Genomic DNA, 13,163 nt, shown 5'->3' on the forward strand with positions numbered 1-13,163 from the left:
CTATTTGCTCGCCGTTCTTGACTATAATTGTTCAACTAGAAAAACATTGTTTCCCAAAGTTAAGTTCCAGTGTCCAGTCGTAGTTCAGTACACAGTTATAACTTCTCACAAATATTCAAAACATAGAATTTACATATCAGGTGTAAATAATAATAATAATAATAATAGTAATGGCTAATTTTCCTCTTAGTTATAATCCTACAGTTGTAGTCAAGTCAAAAGTATTCATTGTTCCTCTCTACATATATTACTTGTCTGTCAGATGGCAGAGCTATCTCAGTGAATTTTGGAAAGACAAGAGGAACTAGAGTGAAGTTGAAGTTTCAAGTCAACCTGTGAGCACCATCTGTGACTCGTGTTTCTGCGGTCTGTTAGATATACTGTGGCTTGTGAAGTGGCAGAAAGTAATAGTTGCAAAATGCATAAAATACAGTTTGTCAGCATAACAATGTTCAAAAAATGTGCAAGGGCTAAGATGCCTATCAGACGACAACAAGTAGATAATGCATAATTTGATCCTTTTGCAAACGTTTTTGTCAGCCATCATGGACAAAAAAAAAAAAAAAAAAAAGAACCTGCTGCTGTTGGGATGTTGATACTCCATTCAGTTTGGTAAGTGTGATGTGTGAGTATTTTTGGCATTGTGGTCAAGTTATCACAAAGTAAAGAATAGTTTGTTAAAAACCTTCATTAAAGATTCTGGGAATTGATTGAAAGTTCCATAATCAAATCCATATTAAAGTTTTGTGTGTGTGTGTGTGTGTGTGTGTGTGTGTGTGTGTGTGTGTGTGTGTGTGTGTGTTGCTCTGAGCAGGAATACAGATACATTAAATCCTGTTTATGGAATTATTTCTGACTAGTTATAGTTATGTTGCTGAGCAGCATTAGAAACATGTTTAGTTGGACTACTTTCATGAAGGAACCGTGAACTCCAAAACACACACACACACACACACACACACACACAGAAGGTAATCTGGATTTGGTTTAACCCATTCCCAAGAGATATGTCTTGTACACAGTGCTCCTGTCCCTATCATACTGACCCACCATGTATCTGTATCTCTAGCATACATTACATCTTGCAGTCAGAGAATTTCATCATTCAGTTGCCATTATAAAGCTGCATTTATTTTTCAGTAACAAATATAAAACAATATCCACAAATATATGTTTTGTCACATTGAATTATGTCTATAAATCACACCATTGGCACAAACTCATTTGTGATATAAACATAAAGATCTTTCAAAATAAACAATTATAAATGCATCATATTAAAACAATAACTAAAAAAATAACATTTGTCATCTTGCTTAATGCTTGTAAACAGATACTGAGATAACACTTCAACATCTGGAAAGTAAGTACACACAAGTTTACAATATCTTTCCATATTAAGTTCACCTAATGTAACACAAAACATTATATTACATATTATATGTTAAAGATGTTCCTTTCTCAAAACCCTTATAAAGAAGATCACTGAAAAGTAAAGAACACACAGCTTCCTCTGTGAAAGAAATCAAAATTAAAGAAAGGCATGCATTTGACAAAATTACTAAAAGAAAAATTATAGTTGGAATGTTTTGGACCTATTTCTCTGAGGCTGCCAAATTGACTTAGGTTCATTTTTTCCACTTTTAGTGGCATTTGTGTTATCAGGCAATTTTTACTCCTTTCCCTCGTCCTCCCCCTTTTACCAAATTCTTCTCTTTCAGTAGTTATGCTCACTGAAAAATCTGCTTCAGAGCACCATCTGTGACTCATATTTCTGCAGTCTGTTAGGTATACTGTAACATAATGTTTACAAACCTCATGGAAGTGTGAGTAAATTGTGACATTTGTGAAAGACTGCTACAATTTTGGTGGAATTTTTGTCCCACTGTGAAGCTGATGTGACTAAGTTTTCCTAAGTTTACCACAGTTGGCTTGAGGTAGTTTCTCAGCACCAATTGAAATCCCCAAACTGAGGCAAAAGCTAGACTACTGATACTCGCTGGAAAGCTGTTTAATACTTTTTGGAGTTGTCCTGGACTTGATTTTGGAGGGAGTTGAGCACATGTTTGTGCAATGTGAATTAGTGAAATAGGGAGTATCCTAAGAGGTTTGTAACTAAGAAGATGGTGATCAGCAGTTCTGTAGACATGTTGAAGATTCTACTCAATGTCCACAGGAATGAGAGTTTTTGGTGTCAGATCTTTGTAAAGGGAGGGTATTAACTGACTGGATGAGGCTACAGTCAAAAATTAGTTTTGGTCTTGTGGGATTAAACTGCATTATCTGTGATGATCCAGTGAAAATCAAAAGTGTTTATTTTGAATTGACTGACTGGTTCCCATAACTTTTAACAATAAACCAGAGATTTTGCTTCTGAGAATCACAACACTATTCTGTGAGCCACTAATAAGTAACTAAGTCATATGTGACGTACAGATGGGAGGTGATAAGTAGCATTTTTTCTTCTGCTCCAGTGGTTAGATCTGTGAGATTTTCTGAGAGTGCTACAGGATTCATATTAATGGAATAAGATTTGTAACTATTTAACCTCACAGCACAAGTCAAAACTATACTGGCAAAACACATCTAAAAACATTTTAACAAGTGGAAGAGAGTTGGAAATTGATCCACTTCCTCTGATGAATACTTCATTCACTAATGGTGGCACACTCACATTGTACAGCAAACTCACATATCCCACATCTCCTCTAGCACATATAGAAACTTCCTTTGCAACCAAGTTGAGGAATGAACATTTTAAAACACTATAAAAAGACCATACAAATTCATGAAAACATATACACTCTAATAAAATTTGAGACGTAGAGAGCATGCAAGGTTTGTGATAGAACAGTCACTTTTTCACATCAAAAAAGCATAAAAAGACTAATTTTGCAGTCCATACAAAGGTTTTCAAACTACACGAATGAACTGTCAACTCTTTTAGATTTTCTTATCTTATTTGGAAATTCAAGTTAATTATTTTCTGACCAGTACAAAGAAAGGAATGGATTGAAGCTGACCAATACAATACAAGTGAAGTTGTATGATGTTTCTCCAGTCAACATATTTTATAAACTCAAAAAAACATAAAAAGCTTTCACAATTAGGCATTGTGCTTCATAATGTTCATATTTAAACCTTCACCTTAAGTTGATATACTTAACATAATGTAGAGTTATTATACAGTTAACATATAGAGACATTACACAAGTCAGCAACATTATGTCACATGGGAATGAACAATTCCACATTGGTACTTTCTCAAATCTGCAACTCTTGGGTGGAAATGGTGAAAGATTCCGTCTGACAAGATTCAACAGTATGATTCACTGATTGACAAAAAACTGTTTGTGACTTCAACAGAGCAAAGTTCCCCTAAATAATGAAGTAATTAAAGGTTGAAAAAATTCAAATTTTCAATATTTCATGATCCCAACATAACAAAGCATTTAGTCCCTTTGTTACATCCATACTCAATATAAGTACTACTTTGTATATTAAGAATTTATATTAAAATATGTTAATCTGATAAAATTATTTCTTTTTTAAGTCATGTTTAAGTCTGTTTGGTCTCTCAACTTTCTTGCATTGATTTCATGAACTAAAACATAAAAATATACATAAAACAATGAGTTACAAGTACCAAATCCTACATTTTTAACAAGGAACACAAATTATTACAAAAGTAACTGGTAAGTACAGACTATTATGACTTACTGATTTCCTGCTTACAACAACAATGAAAGTTTTGGTATTTTGCATCACAGAAGTCAAGATATTCCCAGCAGGAATATATTAAGTCTTAATTATGATGCATCACATTTATAAAACACAAAAGTTAAAATAACATGAGCAAAAACACACAACTTTGTACTATTGTTTTGCATTTCAGAAACTGCAGAAAGAGTATTTCTTACTGTTTAAGTGAAAATGTATGAAAATTCTAATAAAAATAACAATCAGTTTTGTTTAAGTACCACTTAGTAAAATAGTGACATACATACAGACTGACACAAAACACATCATACAGACATTTCCCTTCAACATACTATGTTGTGCTCCAACATGAAAGACTTGTTGGCCTCACAAAAATCAGCTAGCAGCAATTTCACGCAGAGGAACATCAGCAATATTGGTTTCTTCTTCTATAGGTGAACTATATTTTGCTTTCACCCTGTTTAAAAGTTTTGGCCCAGATATATAAATAGCAACAGCTCCAGTAGGAGCAGTCAACAAAATCGATAGCACAGCAACGGTTAGCAACTTTGATGCTAAATCTTCTGAAGCATCTCCTCTTTTTCTTGCTATATCTAGAGCTACAGGTCCAAGAGCAGCCTGAAAAGTGAAAAGTAACACAGTCAGAGACCTTCAACATATTCAGGAGAGGAGGTATGAAACATTAACAATTTGTGAAAAATTTAATGATAGTCGTTAAACGTGTTGTGAGCCACCTTTGCCATAGTGTAAGACTTCGTTCTCTCTCTCTCTCTCTCTCTCTCTCTCTCTCTCTCTCTCTATTTTTTTTTTTTTTTTTTTTAAATTACAGGACAAGCCATTGACCTAAGGGCATTAAGCTGAGTGTTAGGCAATAGGCTTGGTGCATAAGTCAGTAGCATTTTTGATTTGCATGTTGGTATTCTGACTGCAATGGGTCTATTTATCAATTGTCATTTTTTATTTGTATTAGCTTGGTGCATAAGTCAGTAGTGCTTTTGATTTGCATGTTGGTATCTGGTTGCTAAGGATATATTTATCAATTGTCATTTTTTATTTGTAGTTTGCTGTTTGAGTTTACATGCTGTTATTTTGTCATTTGGAGATATGAGTGGATCAGTGGACACTAGTAAATGGTGTGCCAACTGGGGAAATCAGAACATTTCTTCTGTTTGAGTTCAACAGAGGGTAGACAGCTGCTAAGGCAGCCAGAAACATTTTCACTGTGTATGGGGATAACACCACCGGACAGAGCATGACAAGAAAATGATTGTCACTCTTTATGGAGGATCTTTTTGGCATCAGTGGCACACACCACATTCAGGAAGCACTTAAAATTGAAAAAGATCATTAGTATGCACATTACGGTTTGGTTTAGCAATGAAGCCCACTTTCATCTGTATGTGTTCGTAAGTAAGCATAATTGGCACATTTGGGGGACTGAGAATAGTTACGAAATAATCGGTGCAATATTCCTCGATGGCACAGTGACTACTGAACAGTATGTGAAGGTTTTGAAAGATGATTTCACCCCATTATGCAAAGTGACCCTGATTTTGACGAGATGCGGTTCATACAAGAACCCATCGAAGGAGAGTGTTTTATGCCCTGTAGGAGCACTTTGGAGATCACATTCTGGCTGTGAAAACAGCCAATTGGGAGGTCACTGACTGCACTGATGTTCCGACATTCAGTAGGTCAAGCAGAATTTCGCTATTCGTCTGCACCACATCATCACCAATGAGGGCAGGCATATAGAATATATCATAACCTAAATCCAAATATCTGTAGTGACGTTTACATGTTGAATAAATGGTGTGCACACCATAGTTTGTAACTAATTTATGTTTTGTTTTTTTCTTATAGTTCAATAATTGGCATCCTGTATGTGCGTTATTTATGCAGCAGAGGTACATAGTATAAGAATAATGGAAAAAATAAGACACGCATAAGAAATTCATGATACACACAAACATCCACTATTTGTCACTGAAGTATATAAGGCAAGAAAGATACTGATTCTAAGAGCTGAACAAATGCTTATTGTAGTCATATTTCAAATAGTTCAAATGACTCTAAGCACTATGGGACTTAACATCTGAGGTCATCAGTCCCCTAGACTTAGAACTACTTAAACCTAACTAACCTAAGGACATCACACACAGCCATGCCCAAGGCAGGATTCAAACCTGCGACCGTAGCAGCAGCGCGGTTCCGGACTGAAGCGCCTAGAACCACTTGGCCACGGCAGCCAGCTATTCACATTTACCACTACGCATGTACTGTTTGCATTTAGTTTCTGCGATGTTTCTACAGGAATTCTGAGGTAGTTTAGGGACATGTCATAGTGTTGTAACATTTTAGTTTGTGTTTGAATGCCTATAATACTTTCAGGCTATTTGTATCATGCATGAGCTTATTGTAAAAGATATAACTTGCTTCCACAGGTTTTTTTTAACATTACTAAGGTGTCGGATAAATGCGAACAGTCCTAAAGAACATGTTTCCATGTTTTGAGAAAACTTCAACATTCTGACTCTCATAAGCTAATGAAACTTCTTGCATATGTGCACACAAGCAAAAATACAACCTTTCTCTACATGACAGTTTCAAAGGCTAACCAAGAACAGTAATTACAACAATTCTGATGCAAGGATATTACTCTTTGACTCTTTCTGATACAGCCATTTGATATTAACAAACAAGACTTAAGCTTCATAATAAATTTAGATTGTGTCCCATCAAGAATCCAACCTAGATCCCTGTCTACTGCAGCAAGTATTCGTCCATGTGCACAATTTAAGCATGCTTCTTGGCCTAATTCAAAGCTAAGCACTGAGCAGGCTCTTCTTAATGCTAGGGGGGCTATTATCTCCTTTCCAACACTAGTTTACGAAAAAGATGTACTCCTATTAACACAAGTAATGCTGATTCAGTTCTTAGCCAAAGAAGAGATACTCCAGCAAGAAATTTCAAACCAGGCAAGCAAGGTATTAAGAAGAGCATTTGTGAAGTTTGGAAAACTGCAAAGAGATAATGGCAAAATCAAAGCTGGCAGTTTTGGATAGCTCATTTGGTGACAGCATTGCCTACCAAATGTAAGGTTCCATGTTGAAGTCCCAGGCTGGCACAGAGATTTAATCTACCATGCCTTAAATCAGTCCATGAAGCTTGTCTCTAGAACTCAACTGAAAGATATTAACCGAAATGTGCCAGCTGAAAGAAGTTAAAAGACATGTTTCAGCATGCTAGTAACCCACTAAAGTACAAAGCAACATACTGTATGCCCAAAATTGGAACATTGCATCTGAAATAGCATTTACAAGAAATAAAGCAGCATTTACCTTTTCAAAGGTGGAACTTCTGACAGTTTTAAGCACAGCAATGAATAACTTTTAAAGAGAATGATGGGGATATTTTTTATATATATATATATATATATATATATATATATATATATATATATATATATATATATATATATATATATATAAGAAGAAAGCTAATTAGCTGTTTCACTCAAAATAAAATTCTTGCCATAGCTTTTTATGCCTGACAAACAAGAAATCATTTTAAAAATTGTTGTCCAAGTTATCAAAATCACTCTTTGATGGTTTTCACTGTCTCTGCAACATTTATATTTCCCAAAAACTGCACATCTAAATCCACACTCATCTTAAACCTCCAACAAAATTTCCTTAAAAAAAAAATAAAAAAAAACCTGTTGTTGGACTGTTACTATTACTGTGCTGTTTTGCGTTAGTACTATTATTTTAGCTCTGTTTACTAAATTTTAGCAAGTTTATGTTCAGTTTGCCACTGTCTTCTGAATTATAATGTTGTTAAGTGCTTGGGTAAATAATCAAACGAAGAAACACCATCCGGCACAAAATTTCTTTAATTAACGACTACTGGTGTTGATCCACCCTGCATTATCACCCTCAGGTCTGGCCCCACAAGAAGTAGTTTGTCAAAAATGGCATGAATGTAATAACATTACTTTTCTGTCACTCATATCACTGTTGTCAAACTGCACCTTGCACGGTTAGACCTGAAGATGATTTGCACAACAGACCAAAACTAGCAGTCGTTAATGAAAGAAATTGAGATGTGTGCAGTTTTTTTAGTTTGTTGTAACAACTGAGATCATGGTTCCTAACACATGGCATCAATTATGCTTGGGTAAAGTAATGATCTTAATGATAGAACATGCCGTTATCTTGAATAAAAACCATACACTTCTTTTTCTTCTTCTGTACATGCAAAGATAAATATAACTTCTGGAAGCAAATGTCTTTTCCAGACATTTAAAATCCATTGGCACACTTTCCCTATCACATAGTCCTCACTATGTCCATCAGAAGCATCAGATAAAAAAATTTCTGTCCTGGATGATGGCAGCTCATTGGTGATGGGTACAAAACGGTGAGAATGAGTTTTCGTATATCCTACATCACAAGGTGCTATCGGGTTTCATCTGGATGTGGACATCCAAAGAAGGTTACGCTATTGCAATCCAGTATTATTACAAGCAGAGTACACGTTACTCAAGTAAAAGAACACTCAGATGACTATTAAACTGGTACATGGGAACAAATAGGACTTCCTTTTTTTGCTTCTCTATTGGTCAGATTTTGTAGTCAGCATTAAAGATAGAGCACAAGCTCAGATCAGGGAAGGATGGAGAGGAACCTGACCAATGCCCTTTCAGAGAAACCATCCCAGCATTTGCTTTGGGTGATATAAAGAAGTCACAGAAAACTTAAATTTGGGTAGCAGAAAGAGGATTTCAATGGCCATCCTCACAGACATGAATCCAATGTGTTGAGTCTGTGCCAATAGCTCAGTGACAGACACATTACACAGCATCTAACAAACATTTCAGCAGCAGTCAGTTGGTGAAGCTAGACTGTTACATTGGTACATCAAAATCAGTCTGATTCTCTCTGAAAGCACTTTGTGCTTTAGCACTTTTATTTGTTATAACTGCTTTACTCCATTTGTGAAACTGGTTCTATTGGTATTTAATTGCACTTTAATTCATTCTTCATCATTGCAGATCATTACTTTTTGTCTCAGACATATTTATTTTCGTACTGCATCAGTTTATTTTGGTTAAAATAGCACAAACCCTTCAAAAACCAAAAATCAGGAGATTCAGATTTAAAAATCAGGAAGAACCACTGATCAAAAAATTGCAGCTCATTTTCAGTATAATCCTGAGAAAAAGATGATAGTCTTTCTCTTGTCATGCCACGAAGCTTTATAGCAGCCATAAAAACAAATAAAAGCACTAGAACTGCCAGAAATGTCGGTTCCATACCCTTTCCTTTAGTGTAAACCAGTTAACTGATACTAGATTGGGATTTTTTGGTTTTAAATAAATAAGTATTACAGTATTGCCTTAAAACAATGTCCACCATATTGTTTTGTGACATACACATGAAAATTGTTAACACAGGCTCCACAATTGGCTCACAAGTGTATTCAGAAATTCTACCAAAATGCTTCTTTTTCAAGTTTCTAGGGTAATATCTTCTGTCTCCTCATAATATTTCACACATTATATGTCAGCATGGCAAAAGTTAGCTGGTATTACATATTTTCAAGGTTCTCATGTAATTAGAGAAATCTGAAAAATTCTCATATTGTTGAACTCTCGCTATGCTGCCTATTATTATTCAGTTATACTTAAATATCAAGTAGCATTGAAATGATTACACAAACATTTACAGTACCTCACTAGTCACAGATGAAGTAGAAGCTTCTTCAATAGGAGTAATAGAATAGTAGCTATATCATAGCATCTAAGTATTCTTTACTCACATCTGGAACAGCAACACCACTGGTACATTTCAATGTACATATTTTTAAGCATATGATTGTAGTTTTTCTCTGATTTACAGAGGTTCTTCTGCTTTATGACTAAAGATTCCATATTATTCAATTATTTCTTAAGCCTATTTCTGCTATTTTCTTACTTCATCTAATTCCTCAATATTTATCTAATGACAGCTCTGCCTCTACTTCCTGTTCTACTCATTGTGGAAAAAATGTTGTGTAATTTTTATGCATGTGTAACTAAATTCACGGTCATGTAATATTTTTAATGCAAAGAGGCTGCTAGAGAAATTTCTTTCCTTTCTACATATTATCTTTTCACACATTACAACTGTAATCTTGCCTATGAGTCCTTTTTCATTCTACCTAATATGTTTCCAGCAACACCTTGTCACTGGCCTTAAATATTTCCCCTTTCTTGACATGGAAAAGAGTGTGACCTTCTGATATGATAAATATAGTGTAGTCACAATTATGATAAGAGAGTAAACTTGTATCAATTTAATCTCCAACTGCAAGTATACAAATGTCGCATCATGTCAACACTGGATCACAACTTACACTGAGTGTAATGGATCTTCCACTATTCCCTGTAAGTACAGTAATAGGAAATAAAGACAAATGTCAACCAAAGTTCTCACATTATGTTAACTTACTTGAACTGTTGCCTTTGGTAGCCACGCTATGGCAACAAAAAGCTGCTCCTTCAGAGTCAGTGCTCCTCCTAGTGTTGCGATGCAGCTAGCACATACACGAACCTGAAACACGAAAAAATAAAAATGTCACTTACCGTGAATCTATATTCAGTTTACCTGTAAATATATAACTGAGTTATACAACAATGAATGACAACTCTGATTATATAATAGTTATTTAAATTGGTTTCTATTACTTACATACATAGATCAATTCCAACAACAAACGAAGATCAGTATTCAATGTCCCGTCGACAACAAGCTCATCAGAATCGGAGCACAAACTTGGATTGTTTGAAGGATGGGAAAGAAAATTGGCCATGCCCTCTCAAATGAACCACCTTGACATTGCCTTAAGCAATTTAGGAAAATCACAGAAAAAATCTGGATGGCAGGGTGGGGATTTGAACTCATGATCATCTTGAATGCATGTCCAGTGTACTAACCAGTGCACCACCTCATTTGGTTTCCAACAACAAAAGAATGTTAATGAAAAAAATCACTGGCACTTACATAAGAAGTCAACATTTAAGACAAAGTGAAGGACAACCAAAGAATGAAATAAAGTCTGTTTATGTGATTTGTTGTCACCTACTGCTGGATACAGACCATCTCTAGACCTTTTGTACATTATAGTCCTTAGCTATATGCATCCATGTTACTCATATTTGTTTTCAGACGTCATGTATTCAGCTTCCACTAAGTCCTCACCTTGAGCGTCTCTTGTGTCTTGGAATCCAGTAAAGAAATCATTGCTCCATTTATGGTCCATTTGCCTGTCATTGTGCTATGTACCTCCAGTTTATTTTCGTTACTGGCATAATTACAGCTTTCACTCCAGTATGTTCACTGATGCACTTGTATTCTCTCTCTCTCTCTCTCTCTCTCTCTCTCTCTCTCTCTCCCTCTCTCTCTCTCTCTCTCCCCCTCTCTCCACTGTTCAGTAAGCTATCATTGACATCCCTCCCTTTTTTTCATTTTTTTACAGTGCACATAGTAACTCACATGTAGAGTAAGAAGACTGCCCAGACATTTTTCCAACCTATGAGTTAGCAACCAAATAGTGTTCACAATTCACTGATAGGGCATACCTGTATTGTGTATTTTGGGGAGTCTGTACAGGACATATTTAGTTTGCAAACAAGGTCTGAACGTCCCAGTTTTTTAGTAATTTGGTCCCAAGAAGGGCCATTTGCTAGTGTTTGATTGCCTACATTAGCCTGCATACTTGTAGCTAGAAAGTCCAATAAAGGTCTGGCTTCTGAGGAACTCTAGTTCATGTAGACCCAGGGTCTAAATGCAGTACTTTACTGCAGATGCAAGCTTAGTTGTACATATAAGCTCTTGGAGAGACTTATTTACAGCAGATTAGTGGATGTATTTTAGAACTCATTCCAATAGAACCAGCGGGATTTAGACCTCACTGAAGCTGCAACAACCAAGTACTAGCTATGAAAACTTTCATATGTGCCTGTTTCCAGAAGAAACCACAAACATTTGTGGCCTTCATCAATCTTATGGCAGCATATGACACCATCTGGCGGAAAGAAATGATTTGCAAATTTCTGAAAATAATTAAATGCCAAACAAAAGCATGTCTTAATATGATAAGCAATCAATACTTTCTGGTTTGTTTGGGTGAAAATAGAAGCTCAATAAGGCAACTAAATAATAGCCTGCCACAGGGCTCGGTTCTAGCCCCTCTCCCGTTCAGCCTTTATATTTCTGACCTTCCAAAAACATCTTCAAGGAAATTTTGCTATGCAGACAATATCACGCTGACTTGTCAATCAAAAGAGCTCAGTCACTCAGAGGGAAGGACTCAGCAGCCCTTAACTCATATTTTAAAAAAATTGAGACTGAAGCCCTGTACCAGCAACAGCAAGATTTGCTTGCTTCACTTCAACAAAGAAACAAGCTAACACTGAGCTCAAGGTGCAATTTGATGGCAATATTCTCCGTCACAACAAGTACCCCAAGTACTTGGCATCATACTCAGCTGCACTCTATCTTTTAAAAAATATCTGGAAAACACATCATCTCAGACAAAAAAAACTCAAAACAACATCATTCAGAGGCTGAGTGACACAACCTGAGAGGGAGAGGGGGGGGGGGGGGGGGGGGAGAGAGAGAGAGAGAGAGAGAGAGAGAGAGAGAGAGAGAGGAGAGAGAGAGAGAGAGAGAGAGAGAGAGAGAGAGAGAGAGAGAGAGAGAGAGAGAGGGGGGGGGGGGGAGGAGGGGGGGAGGGGGGGGAAAAATTGGCCATTGTGGATGCATTATTTCTTTCTTTTCGAAGTAAGTGAACTGCTTCCAAAACTCCAACTGGTGAAGTGATGCCTCTTCTGAAATACTAAGGCAGGATTTTGAATTTATCATAAAAGCAACTGGTTAGATAACTGGTAATAGCAACAACGATATGGAAGTCTGTATACCAGTTTACAAACAGACTGGCAATCACCATTCAGGTTTTGACTTCTGCTGGGTCATACAGAAGCTTGATGTACTACTTCAAAGTGCACTTCTTACCAATATGACACTTGGTACCAGACATCTGCTACACTTTGGTGGCAGGACTCAAGAAATTAATGAAGTCTGAAATAAAAATCAAATTTTTTTCCTACTATCTTATTGTAGTTCACCGGTACAATGAGAGAAATACAACTATGACCAAAATTGAGGGGCATGTAAAAATATGTATATGAAGACAAAAGTAAGCAAAATAAACAAATATTGAAATAAAGACCTGGTTGAGTGTTTTGTGGTATGATTCATCTAAAAGTAAGAAATAAAGTAGATTAGAGAAACATTTGACACACTGACAAATGATGCTCTAGATCATGTTCAGCAATTGAGGTACCAATTGGGAATTTAAAGTAAATAAGAAATAAAATAGATTAGGGAAACATTTAA

General features: G+C 35.9%; 1 protein-coding gene across 2 annotated transcripts in view; it reads right to left on the reverse strand.

Moving 5' to 3' along the window:
- Positions 1-1,145: 1,145 nt before the first annotated feature.
- The window catches only part of LOC124594992 (sodium/hydrogen exchanger 9B2-like), a 98,021-nt gene continuing 86,003 nt past the window's right edge, over positions 1,146-13,163 (reverse strand). For both annotated transcript variants that reach the window (XM_047133534.1, XM_047133533.1), the window contains exons 9-10: positions 10,215-10,316; positions 1,146-4,338 (exon numbers count right to left, since the gene is read on the reverse strand). In XM_047133534.1, the coding sequence (XP_046989490.1) occupies positions 4,096-4,338; positions 10,215-10,316 (345 nt within the window). In that variant the 3' untranslated portion in view covers positions 1,146-4,095. The remainder of the gene's footprint in view (positions 4,339-10,214; positions 10,317-13,163) is intronic.

The sequence above is a fragment of the Schistocerca americana genome, chromosome 2, assembly GCF_021461395.2.
Source record: "Schistocerca americana isolate TAMUIC-IGC-003095 chromosome 2, iqSchAmer2.1, whole genome shotgun sequence".
In the NCBI taxonomy this organism is placed as follows: Eukaryota; Metazoa; Arthropoda; class Insecta; order Orthoptera; family Acrididae; genus Schistocerca; species Schistocerca americana.